Source organism: Mirounga leonina, unplaced genomic scaffold (assembly GCF_011800145.1).
Source record: "Mirounga leonina isolate KUSES-001 unplaced genomic scaffold, KU_Mleo_1.0 Mir_127, whole genome shotgun sequence".
NCBI classification, from domain to species: Eukaryota; Metazoa; Chordata; class Mammalia; order Carnivora; family Phocidae; genus Mirounga; species Mirounga leonina.
In genome coordinates, this window is record NW_023270316.1 from 14,936,266 (window position 1) to 14,954,877 (window position 18,612).

At 44.9% G+C, this 18,612-nt stretch overlaps 1 protein-coding gene across 2 annotated transcripts in view; it reads right to left on the reverse strand.

Moving 5' to 3' along the window:
- Positions 1–18,612, reverse strand: part of CLDN10 (claudin 10) — a 102,955-nt gene that overhangs the window by 6,354 nt on the left and 77,989 nt on the right. The window contains exons 1-3 of one of the 2 annotated variants that reach the window (XM_035003176.1): positions 17,217–17,818; positions 9,880–10,041; positions 9,710–9,791 (exon numbers count right to left, since the gene is read on the reverse strand). In XM_035003176.1, coding sequence (XP_034859067.1) covers positions 9,710–9,791; positions 9,880–10,041; positions 17,217–17,436 — 464 coding nt within the window. In that variant the 5' untranslated portion in view covers positions 17,437–17,818. Of the gene's footprint in view, positions 1–9,709; positions 9,792–9,879; positions 10,042–17,216; positions 17,819–18,612 lie in introns of those variants that run through there. The other variant, XM_035003177.1, reaches the window with a different exon arrangement.

Consider the following 18,612-nt stretch of genomic DNA (forward strand, 5'->3'; position numbering starts at 1 on the left):
GTCCGGGCGCCTGGGTGGCTCAGTTGGTTAAGCGACTGCCTCCAGCTCAGGTCATGATCCTGGAGTCCCTGGATCGAGTCCCGCATCAGGCTCCCTGCTCGGCAGGGAGTCTGCTTCTCCCTCTGACCCTCCTCCCTCTCATGCTCTCTGTCTCTCATTTTCTCTGTCTCAAATAAATAAATAAAATCTTTAAAAAAAAAAAAAAAGTTTTTGTCAATCTGAGAAAATACAATCCGTGCAATGTACTTCTTTAGTTGTCGTGTCAGAGAGAAGGGCGTTTTCTCTCTCTCCCCGGCTCACTGCCTTCTCAGGGGCTCACAAGCTCCAGGATATGGAATTTCTTCTGAATTCCCCTCAGGCTGTCTTCTCACCCGGCACAAAAAGAGGTGAGTGTAGTAATGAAAACCAGGGCATGTCGGACTGGAAAAAAAAGAAAACGCAACGGCTCTAAAAATAAAACAAAAACTGGGTAGCAAATGAAAAAAAAAAAAAAGTCTCCTCCTTTAAGCCCCCCAGAGGAGTGAAGTGACCTTGCTGAAGGTCACAGAGCTAGGGGCCAGGCCTTTGACGCCTAAGACAGTGTTTCTTCAAACATGTTGTCCTACTCCTCATTTTCACCAAAAGTGCTAGCAGCCAAGATAAATATTCCAGTTACCTGAGAACAACTCTCTCTCTCATCAAGTTTAAAGTTTAGAGGGGTGCCTGGGTGGCTCAGTCGTTGAGCGTCTGCCTTCAGCTCAGGTCATGATCCTGGGGCTCAGGTCATGATCCCGGGGTCCTGGGATCGAGCCCCACATCGGGCTCCCTGCTCGGCGGGGAGCCTGCTTCTCCCTCTCCCACTCCCCCTGCTTGTATTCCCTCTCTCGCTGTCTCTCTCTCTGTCAAATAAATAAATAAAATCTTAAAAAAAAAAAAAAGTTTAAAGTTTAGAAAGTATACCATATATTATCAATGGAAACATTTTAAAACTGAATTCCATTGGCATGCCATTCTTTTAAAGATGACTACCTACAGTAAACTTTCTTCAACTCACAGGCTATATAATCCAAGGTCTATATAAGTGCATGAATAGATTTTATATTAAAGAAGTATTCTCCAGGTGTGATCCACAAACACACATCCACCCCCCCCCCCCATTATTCCACACTCTTCTTCTGGGGGCCCAGCTACTGGGCTGGGCTGTGGAGTGCCTGCCTGGGCCTGTGCGCCTCCCCGCCTTGCTCCCAGTCTGGTTTCCCCCCCAACAAACCCTTCAGCGAATAGTTCTCTCCCACCGCCTGCAAGATGCCACAGGATTCCTCACCCACGGCTTCCCAGGAGGCTTACTTTAAAGTAGTAGCAGGCGCCTCCCAAGTGGTGGCTAAAGTAGGATGGGATAACTTAAATAATAAGCATCCACTTAAGTACACACGGAAACCTCATGGAGAATTCTCACATTCAGGAAACGCAAAATAAAGACTGATTTTTTGTTGGTGCCAATTCTAAATTGCTCTTCTGTGGCCAGATTAAAACAGACATGCATGCATGATCTTTCTGTGTGTTATGACTTATCAACAAGGTCATTCAGAATCCTACAAACGGCATATATTAATAACAGGTAACACTTATTGGTGACTTATCACATGCTGCTATGGTGAATATATGTTATATTCTTCGATCCTCTTAATATGGAGAAGCAGGAGGAACTAGAGCTCTTATCCAGACAGACAAACTGCATCTCCCTAAAGATCCCAGAGGAGCAAGGATGAGCCCAGGGGCCGAACAGAGATCTAACTCTAAAGCCTACCTCTTAGCCTATCTGCCGCCATCCCTCTCCAATGGCCTGTAAAGTGCACCATGAGTATCTTTACAGAAGTCCAATTCTTGCCAAGTATTCAGGGAAATTAAAAAAAAAAAAAATCCACAGTGTAACTTAATAAATTAAACGTGTATCCCACATTAGCCAAGGTAACTTACAATCTAAAAGAAGTATCTCCTGTCCCCAAAGTTTCATAGATCAATTCAAAAACAAATCTGTTGGGGCACCTGGGTGGCTCAGTCGGTTAAGCATCGGCCTTCGGCTCAGGTCACGATCCCGGGGTCCTGGGATCGAGTCCCGCATCGGGCTCTTGCTCAGCAGGGAGCCTGCTTCTCCCCCTGCCTGCCGCTCTCCCTGTTTGTGCTCTCTCTCTCTCTCTGACAAACAAATAAATGAAATCTTTAAAAATCAAAAAACAAACCCCCCCAAATCTGTTGTTTGGCAATGTCCATGCCACTGAGTTCCACTCATATGGACAACTGGGGGGTTGACTGGGCTTTCTTTGATTTCAGGTGAGAAAGGATGTGCTGAGTCCTGATGCTCAAAGCTGACGCAGTAGGTTTGAAGTTGGTTTGAACAGCCCAAAGGGAAGAGTTGGGAAATCGTCTGCACACAAACCGCGAAGTCTGCAGAGCGGACACCGCGGAGGGGGCTGTGCTTCCAGACAGGAAATTCCTAAAACAATCAACGCTGCCTTGCACCCCCTGAGCACACGGCCCATGGCTGAGCGCAGGTCAAGGATCCGTGTGTGTGCAGGTAGGTGTGCGTATTTGTTTGTGTTGAGACAAAAATATACAGATGAACTTGCAGCAAAAAAGCCTTGGCCAATTAAACGTGTATCCCACATTTTATTCGGGAGCGTCCACAGGCTTCCTGAAAGCATTTTAGAATCAACCAGGCATTGGGGGAGAGGTATGAGAAGGGTCTCTACAGTGTCCATACATTTAACAGCTTCAAGCAGCTGCATGTCTCTCACTCACCGCTATGACCGAGGTGATGAGAAAGAAAGAAGGAATTACTCAAGCCTTATTGCTTTTCAACGGTTCCATGCTAGGTCCCTTTCAAACCTGCCTTCCATCTGAGAGCCAAGCGTCTTACCACGGTTATCATTTCAATGTCTCCACCATTTCAAGCTCCATCTCTCTATGGCTAACCTCAATATACTACGTTAAGGTAATGAATTGCAACATTGAGGTACTCTGAGTAAGGGTCATTATCCTTAAAAGTCATAGTTAACATTTACTGAGTCCTTACTATGTGCTGATGCACGGTTCTAAATCACCGAATATTTATTTATTATCCCCACATTATAGATGAGGAACACAGGACCCAGAAAAGATAAGGACCTTCTTCAAGGTCACACAACAAGTAAGTGGCGGAGCTGGGGTTATCAGTCTTTTCCACAAGTGTACTCAGTCCTTCCCCTCCAGGAGAGATACAGACAGTCATAGCCACTGCTGATGGACCATCCCTGCTGCAAATGTCCTGGAGCGTAGGCTAGGCACAAGAGATTCCAAAATGAGCAAGCTGTGGTCTCTGCTTGGAGATGCTCCTGGTCAGGCCTGGGAGAGGGCGCAGCAAGTGCGTGCAACAAACAGGAGCACGCAGGGGGGCACCTTCCCCAGAACGCACATCCTGCAGGATAAACGGGAGTTAGCCAGCATGTGAGAAAGAGAGGGAGAGGGAGAGGGGGCCTGGAGGGGGGCGGGGGTGAAGCAGAGTCACCAGAAAGCACGGCAGACTGGTAGGAATTGCGACTTCACGTGCCGGTCAGTCAAAACAAAACACAGGTACCAGACACTTGGTTTCCACGTGTATTTTGAAGTCACGCTAGCCTAACAAAAGCATCAGAGCCATTGTGGTGCTATGACGTGGCCTGGGCCACTACTGAACACAGGGAAAGGCTCAGAATAGCCCTTCTTAACATTTAACTGCTGAATTTTGTTCTTAATATCTGGCACGTCCATGGAACCCCTTATCCAAGAATCTGTGAGCTGTTTACCAACATTAACTCACTCTCCAAATAACCTTCTGAGTGGAGTAAGCTTAAATAAACAAACATCCATAATTCATTAAATTATAATAAGGACAAGAGAGAGAAGTCAAATATCATGGCAAGGTCACGTAGTGAGATCGATATTCCTTTGAACTTCACCCAGGAAAATGTGTAGTTTAGAAAGGTACTCCTTGAATTATCCATTGTTTGTTGAACTGGACAGATAACAAGGAGGAGAGAATTTATCAGAGAATAGACAGCCGTGTATTTCTAACTACTAAATAGCCACAATAGTGAAAAGACTTTACCCGAGAAAAGCTTAAATCCTAGAGCAGAAACTAAACATATGTCAGGAATGAGTGCTAGGGATAAATACGTCTCTGGTTTTTAAATACTCTGAGAATAACAGAAAAGCCTGGAGGATAAGGCCCAAATGTGAGAATATCTGAGCCAAAATATTAACAATAAATCTCTATACTAAAAGAGAATAAATCTAAGATTACAACGCCCTGTTTCCTCAATTAGGGCAATTGGTTCAATGCTCCAACCTTGCACGGATTTGGAAAGAAGTTTCTTTGTGTCAATAAATTCTTGCTTGGAACAGTTTATTTAAGAAAACAAATCAAGGGCGCCTGGGTGGCTCAGTTGGTTGGGCGACTGCCTTCGGCTCAGGTCATGATCCCGGAGTCCTGGGATCGAGTCCCACATCGGGCTCCTGGCTCGGCGGAGAGCCTGCTTCTCCCTCTGACCCTATCCCCTCTCATGCTGTTTCTCTCTCGCTCTCTCTCAAATAAATAAATAAATAAAATCTTAAAAAAAAAAAAGAAAACAAATCAAGACCTTTAGGAAGCTTGTGGTTTGGACAACCAAGTGGTGGTGGGAATACCTGAATTAAATTTCATCTCCCTGGTTGGATGAATTATGCTAGGGGGTACCAGTTACCATAAGGTTGCAGGAAGGTAGACTTTTTTTTTTTATTTGGGAGGTTTTATTTTAATAAAAAGGATGAAGTTGGTTTGAACAGCCCAAAGGGAAGAGTTGGGAAATCGTTTCCAAAGCTTTGCAGGAGCCCATCCTGCAGTCATGAAACATAATCACAACTTGCATGAAAGCAGAGAAGCAAAACAAAAGCGAAAAAAAATGGGGAAATGGCAGAACATGACCACAGGCAGATGTAACTCTTCAAAGAACTGCAGCTGTGTTAAGTGACAGCAGCCTGGGAGAAAGAACTTCCCAAATCGGTGGAGGGAGAGGAGGGGTTTCAGAATACGGAGCCACTGAGCAGACAGTGGGATGCTATTGACATGGCTATGCCTCGATCTTTACTCCAGCTACACTAGAAGCCCCTTGTTTTCTCTCATCAGTAAAGTGCCTACTGAGTTCTCTGCACATAGTAGGAGTGGAGTAGGAACTTTGTGGATGAGCTTAGTCATGTGTCTAACTTAGGCCACCAAGGTGGGGCCCTACATAGGAATGTCCCCGAAATCCACAGAGAAGATTCAATTAATATAGCACAGAATCTTAAGAAAAACAAAACAGCAACAACAACAACAAAACCAGGTTCTGAGCCCAGACTGTTTTCCAGTGCATTCTAGGACTCAGGTATGGGGCAGCTACGATTTGCTCACCCGAGATGTCAGCTAGAGCCCATGCAAGCAGCTGTCTTCACTGCCTTCCAAAAGGCCAAACGCACACGCACCTACCTGTGCCTCAGTCATGCCTTCTAGGGCTGCAGGGAGAGAGGTCACTTGGTGGTAGCTGCTTTTAGGAAAAGGGGAATGGGATAAAGATGGGAAGAGACAAGTGAGTGTGCCTTCTTTTTCTCCTCTCTCCTCTCCACCGTGGGCTGAGACAACAGAAAGCTTTCCCGCTAATCCTGCAAGGACCAGCTCTACAGATTACGAATTTCACTTACCAGGCACAGGGCTAGACAGTGAGGGAATACATGTTTTCTGACCTCAAGGAGCTTACTCTCACCAAAGAAAGTTAGAACCTTCCTGCAGCTGTACCCTCCAAATCCCAGCCCACCAAGGGCTGCCCTGCGTTTAGCCTTGATTCTCCAACACATCCCTAAGTTCATGCACAAACCAAGTGACCGGCACCGGAGACTAAATTCTAGCAAACGCCTGCTGAGGCCAAATCAAAATCTTGCTTTAAAGAGTCTACTTTAAGACCTATGAATTCGTTCATTTTGTGCGGATAGCCAGTTTCTAGCTCTTTTTTTTTTAGTAAAGATTTTTATTTATTTATTTATTTATTTGACAGAGAGAGAGAGCACGTGCAGGGGGAGTGGCAGGCAGAGGGAGGGGGAGAAGCAGGCTCTCTGCTGAGCAGGGAGCCCGACGAGCGGCTCGATCCCAGGAACCCGGGGTCGCGACCTGAGCTGAAGGCAGACACTGCACCGACTGAGCCACCCAGGCGCCCCCAATTTCTAGCTTCTTAATCTTTCTAATTTTCAGCTCTCTGTCCGCTACTAAAGCTGTTGATAAAAGATGAATCCAAGTGAGTTGATTTGCTGGCTTTTAGAGAAGTGCGTTTGTTCAAGGAAGCCTGTGAATTCCTGAAGAGGTCACCTGCCCCTTTCATGCCTCTTTTCTACCATGATGGGTAATTAGAAGCTGATCACATTTACAACTCTCAGGCCTTGATAATTCCTTCACCCAAATGGACTGTATGCCTTTGTGTAAGGCACTGCCGGGGATGCAGATGTGAGTGAGCTCTTATTGCAAGGTGTTCTCAATATGCAGCAGTTTAATTAATGAAGTTTGTATTTCCTCTCAGTATGTTGTGTGAAGGGCCTGTTATTTGTAAATACCACCGATTTATAAGCCCTGTTGTTTTTCAAAAAGCGCCTCGCTCTTGGGTTTTTAATTACATAAGGTAAATTGCCAAATTGCAGGTGTTACACTTTTAAGTCACTTCAGAAAAGAGTTAATAAAAACATCTATAAAGATAAGCCACGTCTTAACTACTACACACAATTTAAAAAGGAATCTTAATAATAGCTAACACAATACAGTAATAGGGAACACAGTGTTTCCTCTTTTCTAATCAGTTTTTTTGTGTTATTTTCGTTTTTAAAGATTTTATTTATTTATTTGAGAGAGAGAGAATGAGAGAGAGCACAGGAGAGGGGTTAGGGTCAGAGGGAGAAGCCGACTCCCCGCCGAGCAGGGAGCCCGATGCAGGACTCGATCCCGGGACTCCAGGATCATGACCTGAGCCGAAGGCAGTCGCTTAACCGACTGAGCCACCCAGGCTCCCTCTAATCAGTTCTATATATACACACACACATACACACTCTCCAAATTCCCATATTAACTCTACGAGCAGAGTGCCATTATTATCTTGATTTTACAGATGAGCTTGTAGACAGAGCATGAATAGGGAGAGAGAGGAATGCCGACAGGTCATTAGGGGGAATGGGATAGTTCAATGTTGCACCAACAATATGGAAATGAGGAAAACCTCTCAGAGTCCATAATCACTGAACTAAGTTTAACCAAAATCTAAAAGAAAATCAGAAATTCCAATGCACCAAACTGAATTAGATGACTGAGCATATAGTAAGCAGTGGAAAAAAAAAAAATCACACAAAGGACAGGCTTAAGTTATGGGGCATATATGAGTTAGCCTTGACCTTTTGAGGAAAAATGAAAATGAATTTTTTTTAAGATTCTGACAAAGATATCCTTAATAATTGTCAGGAAAATAAAGACAGCAATGTATAACAGATAATCCATAAAAGTGAGCAATGTCTTGAATAAAATAAACCATGAGAAATACAGTTTTGTTGTATATTTAGGATCCGAAATAAAAATATGTCATTTAAGGAAAATTATATTTCATTTAAATATCATTAACATGCTTCCTATCTTCAGGAGCGCGGTCTCAGTCTTCATCTCAATGTCCAGTGTCATGTACACGTGTGCAAATCTCATCATCAAACATTAGTTAAGAGAAAATTTATAAATCAGAACACATTTTTCCAACATAGGCAGGGGAGTAAAAATTATACTGGGGTCTAAAACAGTTATTTTTGTTTCCCATTTAATAAAATTTAAAATAGTTTTTAAAAACATACAAAAGAAACTCCCGCGATGAAAAATATATATAGCATACAATCACAAAAATTATGAAATCTAGCATTGTAAATCATGCGTCATAGAGCAAGCATGCCTGGTTTGGCTCCCAGTCCAATCAGACGATATTGGTTTAGTCCAGGTTCCCTTGCACACATTAACTGCACACATTCATTTTCAAAAAGGTCGTACCAAGAGAACCTACCTTATCAGGCTGTGGCAAGAATAAAAAAAATATGGGCGCCTGGCTCCGTTGGTTAAGCGACTGCCTTCGGTTCAGGTCATGATCCTGGAGTCCCTGGATCGAGTCCCGCACCGGGCTCCCTGCTCGGCGGGGAATCTGCTTCTCCCTCTGACCCTCCTGACCCTCCCCCCTCTCATGCTCTCTCTCTCTCAGTCTCTCTCTCAAATAAATAAATAAAATCTTTAAAAAAAAAAAAAAGAAAAGAAAATAGAAGAAGAATATTTGCCATGCTCTGCTTGGTACGTGGTAGGGGCTCGACATGTATTAGCTACTATTTTCATTATATTTCATTATATAAGCATCCAATATTTATCAATAAAAGACACTAAAGACAGAACTAAAAAATCAATTCCCTGAAGATTCTTAAATCCACCAGAAAAGAAAGGAATGCACACCTAACCAGCAATTTTAGTAATTTTTTTTTAAAAATTCTGTAACACTTGACCTGAAGACTGAAAGAGCATCACCAGCCCAGCTGCTAACTATCCACATGCATGCAGATGTGGCTTTCTACGGAAGTACGTGGGTATATTGTCGTGGAAGACAAAATACTGCATACATTATTATTTCTAATTTGGTATCCCTGGGGTTTTCCCAAGGCAAAGAAATAAGCCTAGGGAAAGCGTAAAAACCAATGGCCCATAGTTAAGGGAACAAACACCTCCAACAAACTGACCTGTAAATGCCGCGCCGTTCTCCTGCAACCCGGACTGGTCACACCTGGGGGGTGTCTGTGCCGTTACAGAGCATTTTTTAAAAACCCTGCATCATGTACAGTTGTTTTTTTGTTTTTTGTTTTTTGTTTTTTTAAGGATTTTTTATTTATTTGATAGAGAGAGACAGAGCACAAGTAGGCAGAACAGTAGGGAGAGGGAGAGGAAGAAGCAGGCTCTCCAACGAGCAGGGAGCCCGACGTGGGGCTCGATCTCAGGACCCTGGGATCATGACCCAAGCCGAAGGCAGCCGCTTAACTGACTGAGCCACCCAGGCGCCCCTGGTTGTTTTTTTTTAAATAAAGGTTTATCAGGTGGAGCTTGTCAAGGAGCTAATTTCAAAGGCTAACTAAAAATGAAAAAAATGATACTTCATTAAGATGTCGTTAACAGATCTCTAATCTTCGGGAGCAAGGTCGCAGTTCCCATGTCAGTGTTTAAAACCATGATGGACTCTGGCCCACATACCAGCAGCTGACAAATATCAATCTGGGTGGACATCAGTCAAGGCCAGCCCTTCATTTCCTGTTATCACACATCATCATTCTTTCCTACCCCACTCACACCTCTCTTCCACTTTTCCTCTACTTGATCCGAACTGAATGATGTCCAGTGGACAAAGTTTAGAATTTTAAATCCTGTGCCTTGAGCTTTTTAGAGACAAGACGCTACGTGACACCAATGTAGTAACTAAATGCATCCTTTGCCAACGCAGCACAGAATATGTTTACTCTTGAAATGATGTCATCAAATACTATTGATCAAAGTGTCTCACTTTCGTGCACCGTGTAAGGAATTTATGTATCTTATTTTGGAAGATTAATCTGCATACATTTCCCGTAAGCTAGAAACAGACAGATTGAGAAGAGTACTTACTTCTGCTCAACATAGAGAGGATCAAAGAATTCCGTTGTGATTTTGTTTGCATACAGGGAACAACCGGTCATTGAGCACAACCCTACAAAGTATCAGAAGGAAAGTATCGTGGTTAGTGTCCTTTCATTAACATCGTGAAGTACCTTGTTTGGGAGAAAGTTACTATTTACCTGACAGTATGAATACAATCCCAGCCAAACAAGCAATTTTAGCTTTGGCTTTATCTGAGCCTCCGACTTTGGTACACTTCATTCCAAACAGGGCAAATATGGAACCAAAAAAGCCCAGACTGACAGCAGCAATCATAAGTCCTCTACATGCCTGGATATAACCTGCAATTAGAATAGGTCATCTACATTAACAGAAAACATGTGGCTATCCAGGGAGAAATCCCCATTTTCTACTGTCCTTCTGAATTGATTGCTCCTGTTTTCTGAAAAAATAACCATCATCGTAAGACAAGCAAGCAAGGAAAGCAAATTCATCTATATGGACTGCCTGTCTGTTCTATGTCACACACTTCTAAGATCGGCGTGTGCATAATCCTCAGGACAGATCCCTCGAGCACTGGTATTCCCACATTCACGGGTAAGGACATGGAAGCAGCAGAGGTTCTAGGACGCACCAGAGATGAGTCAGTAAGAGACTGAAACGGATTCCACCCAGTTCTGACTACAAAATCCTTCTCCATAAGAAACATCGTCTGCCACTATCTCAACCCTCCTACTCCTTTGCACACTGGACCCTCTAAATGGATGTTTTAATGGTTTTGACATTATAAAATTTATAATTGGGCAGCACGGCATTCCGATATTAGTGAAAGCTTATAAATGAGACCGATTGGAATCCCATGATAAACCATGATGAGTCTAAATCAGGAAGTATTTTAATGACATTTTATTATTTTCAGGGCACACAGAGGAAAACTGGGTTTAGAAAAGCAGGGTTGTTTTCTTTTTTTTTTTTTTAAGATTTTATTTATATATTTGACAGAGGGAGACAGTGAGAGCAGGAACACAAGCAGGGGGAGTGGGAGAGGGAGAAGCAGGCTTCCCGCCAAGCAGGGAGCCCGATGCGGGGCTCGATCCCAGGACCCTGGGACCATGACCTGAGCCGAAGGCAGACACTTAATGACTGAGCCACCCAGGCGCCCCAAGCAGGGTTGTTTTCTAAAGGAATATTCCATCGTTATGAAATTAACCGTGTACATTTAAATGGATGCTTTCCAAGCCCCCGAAAACCTCGTTTGATTGGGTTGTCTGATCATCTTCTGACCCCACCCATTTTCCTAACCACCTATTCTTATTTGCAGAGCCAAGGTGGGGGTAAACTTTGACGTGGCTTTTGTCCAGACTCTAACAAATTCTAAAGCAATAGAATTTAAACCCGTAAATTTTAAGCACATAAGGTCATTTTCATTTCAGCCTGAAACAGTGCCATATTTCAATCTGAAATAGTGATGACATATACCAGGCTTAAGTAAACATTTGTTGAGTAAATGAACATGTGTGTACATCAGGCTTACGTATGGAACTAAATTTTCTTATTTGAAAAAACTCATAAATACAGCAAGTCATTTACTGTTAGTGTTCTGGCAAAGTCTACAATAAATAATAATTCTAAGACTACAGTAATTATAAATTCAAGAAATGATGCTGACAGGTCGCCTCCAGCCCATGTTCCTTTGAAATGAAATTTTAAGTTTCAATCCTATTGCTAGGATCCAGTCTGAAGAGTACACAGAAGATGCTCTGTTTAATTGCAACAAATCTAGGCCTCCACAAATGTAGACAGCAATGACAATGATCTATTTTATAATGTGAACTACTTCCAGAGACAAAGCAGTTCTACTGGTTGTAAGGCTATTAAAAACAGCAAAACAAATTTATTATTAGTACAACAGGATAAAGGAGGCCTATTTTGGTAGCAATAATCATGCTGCAGGGCTATCTGGGTCTCTGCTGCCAAAGACTGACCCAGGTTTTTTATTTGTATTTATTTATTTATTTTTAAAGATTTTATTTATTTATTTGACAGAGAGAGACACAGCGAGAGAGGGAACACAAGCAGGGGGAGTGGGAGAGGGAGAAGCAGGCTTCCCGCTGAGCAGGGAGCCCGAAGCGGGGCTCGATCCCAGGACCCCAGGATCATGACCTGAGCTGAAGGCAGATGCTTAACGACTGAGCCACCCAGGCGCCCCTGACCCAGGTTTTTACAAAATTTCAACCCTCAGTCCCCCAGCCAGACCCCAGGGGGCAGGCAGAAGCACAGACAGACAGGAAGGCTGTTAACGTTAGTCCCTCAGTAAGATTAAAGAACATCTATCAAGATAACCACAACTGGCTCATCATTTACCACCAGAGCTCCTGGGACTGTGCGGTTTCATTTTTTTCAGAGATTTATTGTAATCTCTGGTTTTGAGGTATGTTAGCTGACTCACTGCAGTCACCAAGCAGACAAAACAGCGTGTGTGAGAGGTAGCCTCTATAATATATGCATAAAAAAATTATCCTAGAAAACTTCAGCATTTACTTTAGTAATCACACAGGCTCGATGAACAGAAAAAGCAGGAGCCTGGCAAAAGGCTAAATCCTACAATCTGATCATTTAGAACACGGAATGTGTTTTCCCAGATGTAAATGGTGGTAAGAATCTCAGGCTGGGGCATTCAATCCTTAATATGACTTAATATGAAAATACCAGTAGTCTTTAAACTTTATTCAACCGTTTACTCATAATACTTCTTTCTGAGGTTCTCACTCTGTTCTCCTGTCTCAGCCCTCAGGCCTGCAGCAGGACTGGTCTCCTGGAACAAGCAGGAGAGGAGAAATACTGTGTCTGAAGTGCTCAGGTCCTTCCTCAGTACCAACCAGAACCCTCCAGCCTCCAACAGCAGGGGTAACCCGCTAACTCACTGCATGCACAAAGGCACCTGACCAGCACAATCACTGGCTACATTTTCTGAAACAGGGAGCAAAGAGCAGGGATTGGGGTTCTCCGCAGGATAAAGCACCCCCTGGCTGTCGGCTGTAGACGGAATCCAGGTGTTGGGAAGCCCGGGTTGTGTAAATTCAGGGCTACCAGTCCTTAAAACACCCACAGACGCAGACCTTAGGTGACTTCCAACAAACTCAAGAGTTTATCTTTTGCAAGGCAGACCTCTACAACCTTGCTTTTTAACAGTCCCAGAGGGCAAAACTTGTAAGTAACACCATCGAGTGAAGTGGCAGTAAAAACCTAGTCAAGGAGGCCATTATTTTTGACAGGTCTAATTTACTGACACCTTTAATAGCTAATTAACACATTAAAGTGCTGAGGCATGAACATATTTACTTAGAAGTTCTCTGCCATATAATTTATAGTTAACTCTCTTGGAAGAAACGGCAAACATTCCCACTAACAAAAATAGATGGCATGTACTAAAAACAACCTGGCTGAAAATGATTCTCAGATGAAGTTCACGCAGTGCTTTGAAAGGAATAGGAGCTGGAGATAAACAGAACTCACTAGCTTGTTCAAATTTTCAATTAGTAAAATACAGGAACTTTAAATTAATGAATTCCGTTGGAGGAAACCTTCAAGGTGTCCCTTAAAAGTTAAGTGATTTCCAAATGGTGTGTGCCTTATTTTACATTTCAAAGGAGCAAAAATGAAAACACCCACTTGGTGGAGACAACTCCCTAGTAGCAGCCAGAGCGAGTTGCTGGATAAAGGGGAGAAAAAACAATGTGCTTTTCTTATGCAGGTAGCTTTGTGTACTTTTTGCAAATCCTCTGAAAGAGGAGTGGAACAGGAGGAAGGCATGAACTCTGAGGCTCAGCTCTGGATCTTCTACTTATTTACCTTCTGTGTGTCCTGATTACATGACCTTCTCTCTCTTGAGCCTCAGTGTTCTCATCTGTAAAACAGGGAGAAAGCACCTCCTTCAAAGGACGAACCATAGAAACATTGTCTGGTGAGTGATAAGAAACTCACCAAAGCTTCCCTTCTATCATACTAAGATGGATTCTAAGCAGAACTTGGAGTTGGCGTCTTAACATAAAATTAAATCTACACATTTAGCTTTCCTCGGCCTCATTTTCCTTATAGGGAAGTGGGGGTTACGATGATAACACCCTGAGGATAAGGAATCAGAGCTTTGACCTCATGTAGAAAATTCGGGAAAATGTCTCCATCATCTGCATCCAAGAAGCTCCTTCCACCTAAGACTAGAGAGCTGTGAGCCTTCTCACTCCCTTCTTGCATTCTCTTTTCAGTCTAGAGCTTCTGCCTGGCTTAAGGGGAGGACTGGCTTGCTCAGGCCTGTGGTCACCGGGGCCTACAGCAATGCAGCCTTCTCTGCCACTTCAGCGAGGTGTCAGGAAGTCCAATGTGCAACGTGATGCTGGCTGCATTGACTGCAGAACCAGCATCCCACGGAGTTCCCTGCCCTGGGGAACACAGCAGAGAGCTGACAGAGGGGCCTGCTCTGGGAAGGTCAGCTTACAGGAGGGGGCATCAACTCCTCTCCACGTGAAAACAAAGCTGTGTGATTAAGCCCCCCAGAATGTTATTCTGAGAGACACAGGAAAGTAAGGCTTATCACTTTGGGATAGGCAATGCCTTCTTAAGCCACAGAAGGCAGACGCAGCAGGAAGAAACTGATAAATCTGATCACAGTAAACATTTCAAAGTTTTGTATAAGAAAAGGCATCCTAAATTTAAACACAAGAATGGGCTGAGATTGCAACATATGTAACAAATCAAGGATGGACATCCAGAATTAAAAAAAAAAGACAAATCATTTATGGGCACTAGGCTGGCTCAGAGTCAGAAGACTCTTGATCTCGGGAGTTGTGAGTTTGATCCCCACGCTGGGTGTAGAGATTGCATGGATAGAGAAATAAACTTAAAAAATGATCACTTAGGGGTGCCTGGTTGGCTCAGTCGGTGGAGCCTGCGACTCTTGACCTTGGGGTTGTATGTTTGAATCCCACACTGGGTGTACAGATTACTTAAAATCTTAAAAATCATTTATATTAAGAGGAAACAACAGACTGTGGGCATAAGATATAGATAGGCAATGTCTGAAAGAGAAAAAAAGTGGTCAATAAATACATGATAAGATGGTAAAAATCACTGGTAAAAACTAGGGAAATACCAATGAAAATGATAACATGATACTATGTCACCCATGATGCTGGATGAAAAACTTAGTGGTGAGAATGCAGACAAACGGACATTCTCATATGCTGTTGGTGGACTGTAATTTGGCAGTATAAACTGAAAATTAAAATGTATCATCTACTGCCCTGACAGTACCATTTCTCAGTATCTACTTCACAGAAATACACATGTGCACAAAAAGATGAATATGAGAATTTTCCGTACAGCACTAACAACAACGAAATGCTGGAAAGGGTCCATTGTCCAACAATGAGAAAGTGGTTTTCAACAAACCAGTTTGTCCAGACTTATGAATACTATGCAGTCGTTAAAAAGAGTTATTTCTGTATGTCTTGGCTTGGAAAGATATGTTTTTAATTTTAGAACATTGTAGAACAATAGGGAATATGAAGTCATTTGTGTTTTTTAGGGTCATTTTCTTTTTCTTTTTTTTTTTTTTTTTAAAGATTTTATTTATTTGACAGAGAGAGACATAGCGAGAGAGGGAACACAAGCAGAGGGAGGGGGAGAGGGAGAAGCAGGCTTCCCGCCGAGCAGGGAGCCCAATGCGGGGCTCGATCCCAGGACCCTGGGACCACGACCTGAGCTGAAGGCAGACGCTGAACGACTGAGCCACCCAGGCGCCCCTAAAGTCATTTTCTAGACATATGAGCACACATGAAAGGTCGTTTTGCAAGTTGGGTTGTACATAAATGTCACTCCTTTCTTTTCTCCATCCTCAACTCTCTCCAAAGCCTCATAATTGAGGGCTATGCCCCCCTCCCTCCTCACTACCTGACCTGCCCCCAAGTCTCCCTGCCAACTTCACTCTCACCTCAGATACATAATGTGACAACTTCGCCATTCTGCACCCCATCACTCTTCACGGAGCATTTATTTCTCACTCCTCTCTCTCGTCCCCCAGCTGTCTTACAGAAGGAAGCAGACGCATCTGGCATACTATCTCAGGTAACAATAAACAGCAGAAGAATGCACTTAGGGCAGTAATCATCAATCCAAATTCCTGAATGTAAACCACACAAACAAGAGCCTGCCTGTTCAGAGCATCTACCTGAATGTGTGCACTACAGAGCACAGGAAATTCAACAGTAATTCTAAGGGATCAACAGTGTCCCAGCTACTTCTTTTACACAACAGGACGAAGACCTGGGTGTCACCCATCTAAAACCAGGCACATATTCCTGTTTATATGGAAGTTCTATCAAATACCACATTGAGCAACAGTTTGCTTTTCATGGCAAGCACCATCTTAAGGGAATTAATTCTGGTCTTTTATTGAATCAGCTATGCAAATAAAAACGAGCAGTGGAATAATAAAATTTTTTTTTAAAAAGGAAAGAAAACACCTCAAAACTATAGAGATAATGCAAATGAGTATCCTTAACATTACCGCGGCATCTATTTAGTCATGTGCTGTAAAATCCTGGAAGAAATGAGCCTAGAATTTAAGCAGTCATTGTAACCGGGTTGACATCTACTGTTCTCTTGAAACTAACACAGAGCCAGTTTTCTATGTGACCATCCACCTGTCGCTCTAATGCAATTCAATACAGAACCCAACTAAAAAGAACAAAGCAGAAAGCAATCTACAAAAGAACAACAGGAGACCCGGAGAGCAGATGAGGGCACGGACACAGACCTTGGCAGTCTCTGGCACAAGATTCTTGCTAGCTGGATTCTCTACCCACTGCAGCATAGGCAAGGACTATTTATTTGCATAAAACTTGGAGGAAGCATTAAAGCCCAGGAGGACACATTCGTTGAAGCGTGGGGTTGTTGTTGTTTTTTTCCCTGGAGTGGGGGGTGGGGGGAGGTGGGAATGGGATGACACTCCCTGCAATATGTTACTTTTTCCCTTGCCTATTTTTAAAACTAACAAAATGCTTAAAGGGAGTTGAGGACAAGCAAATTCGGCTTTGACAAGCCGATGATACCACTTTAATCAGGATCCAGCTCGTTGGGGGAGTGCTGGGTGAAGGAGATAAGCGTGACTCCATGGCCTAACAGTCCCCGAGAGACGGGGATCCCGCAACCATGTCCTCGACCCTCAGGACTGCAAAGGTGCTTCCCTCCACCCCCCTCACCGACGCCTGAGTCGCCCACCCCACCCAGGTGTGTCCCCCTCTCCCGCCCCGGGGTGCCGGGCTCAGGCAGGCGCCCCCGAGGGACACGCGTCCGGGCACGGCGACGACGGGCATGGGGGCTCTCCGTGGCTCCCTCAGGCTCGGAGGGGTCCGGCCCGGGAGTCCAGCCGGGGGGGGGGGGATCACGGGGCCAAGAGGGCACCCCGCCTGGCCAGGCAGGAGCGAGGGCCGGGGGCAGGGGCCGAGGGGATGCAGACCGTCCAGCGCCAGCATGGAGGGGAAGTCCTTGCAGTTGGAGACGCCCGTGGAGTCGGTAACGCACGTCTTCCACAGGTTGGCCCAATAGGTGGCGGTGGTGATGACCGTGCCGTCGATGGTGGACACCTTCCAGTAGTCGGTGGGCAGCGTGGAGGACACCAGCACCCAGCCCGAGATGGAAACCATGAAGGCGATGATCTCCGAGGCCGTGCTCGCCATGCCGCCGGCTGCAGCCGCGCTCGCGCTCTCGCTTCCACTCGGCGCCACGGCCCCCCGCGCTCCCCGCCCCGCCCCGCCCCGTCCCGTCCCGTCCCGCCCCGTCCGCGGACCGGCGCTAGGGGGCGCGCACGGGCCCGAAGCCAGGACGCTCCCTCCCCGGCCGAGAGGGCTGGCGCGGAGCTCTTAGGCTCGCTGCCCGAGTTCTCTCCAACCAGCTGGCCCGGCGCCTGCGGTCGGGGGGAATGTGGCCTGCGCGCCCCTCGCCCCCAGCCCCCGTGTCTCAGGGCTGGGACCGTGGAAAGCTGCTATCCTGTTGGACAGACTGGCAGCAGGATGTGGACAATCTGCTGCGTCCCACCCCCACCGTCACCCCTACACCTCCCTAGCCCTACCCCTGGCAAATAGCTTGGCTTCTAGAGTGTAAAAGCAGAGCAGAAAAAGCCTTTTGTGCGGCGCCTGGGTGGCTCAGTTGCTAAGCATCTGCCTTCGGCTCAGATCATGATCCCAGGGTCCTGGGATCCAGCCCCGAATTGGGCTTCCTGCTCAGCGGGGAGCCTGCTTCTCTCTCTCCCGCTCCCACTGCTTGTGTTCTCTCTCTCTGCGTCAAATAAATAAATAAAATCTTAAAAAAGAAAAAGCCTTTTGTGAGCTCCGAAAGGACACGGCCTGAACTCTAAAGGTTTTCATGCTCCGCTCATTTGCGTGACCCTGTTCAGCCTGTCACGGAGGGATGACTGCAGTTCTGGGCTTGAAATCGGCCTTGCCCTAAAATCCTGCAGTTCTTTTTGGCCCCATGATATGCAGAGTCATTGTAAAGAGGTGTTTGGCAGAGGCCTAAATTCAAGACATCAGCATATGCAGAGCACAAGCTCCATCGGAGCCTTCGCTGCAATTTCCATCTTGAATGTTCCAGCCACAAAGCTGGCCTGCTTGTGCTAATGCACTAAGCGTAGGACGTGCATTTAAGACATTTTGCCTGTACGGTCCTGTCAGGCTCCCAGTTCTGTGAGTCTATTCTATCAGCTGATGGCTCTATCACAGTGGAAACTGTTCCGTATCTTGTTTTACTTTGTTTTAGGACTACTGCCTTTTGCACCTAAATGAAGAATAAACTCATTCATTTCTTCATTGCTGTCTCGAGTTAAACAGAAAGATCAAGGTGTCCTTTCAGTTTCT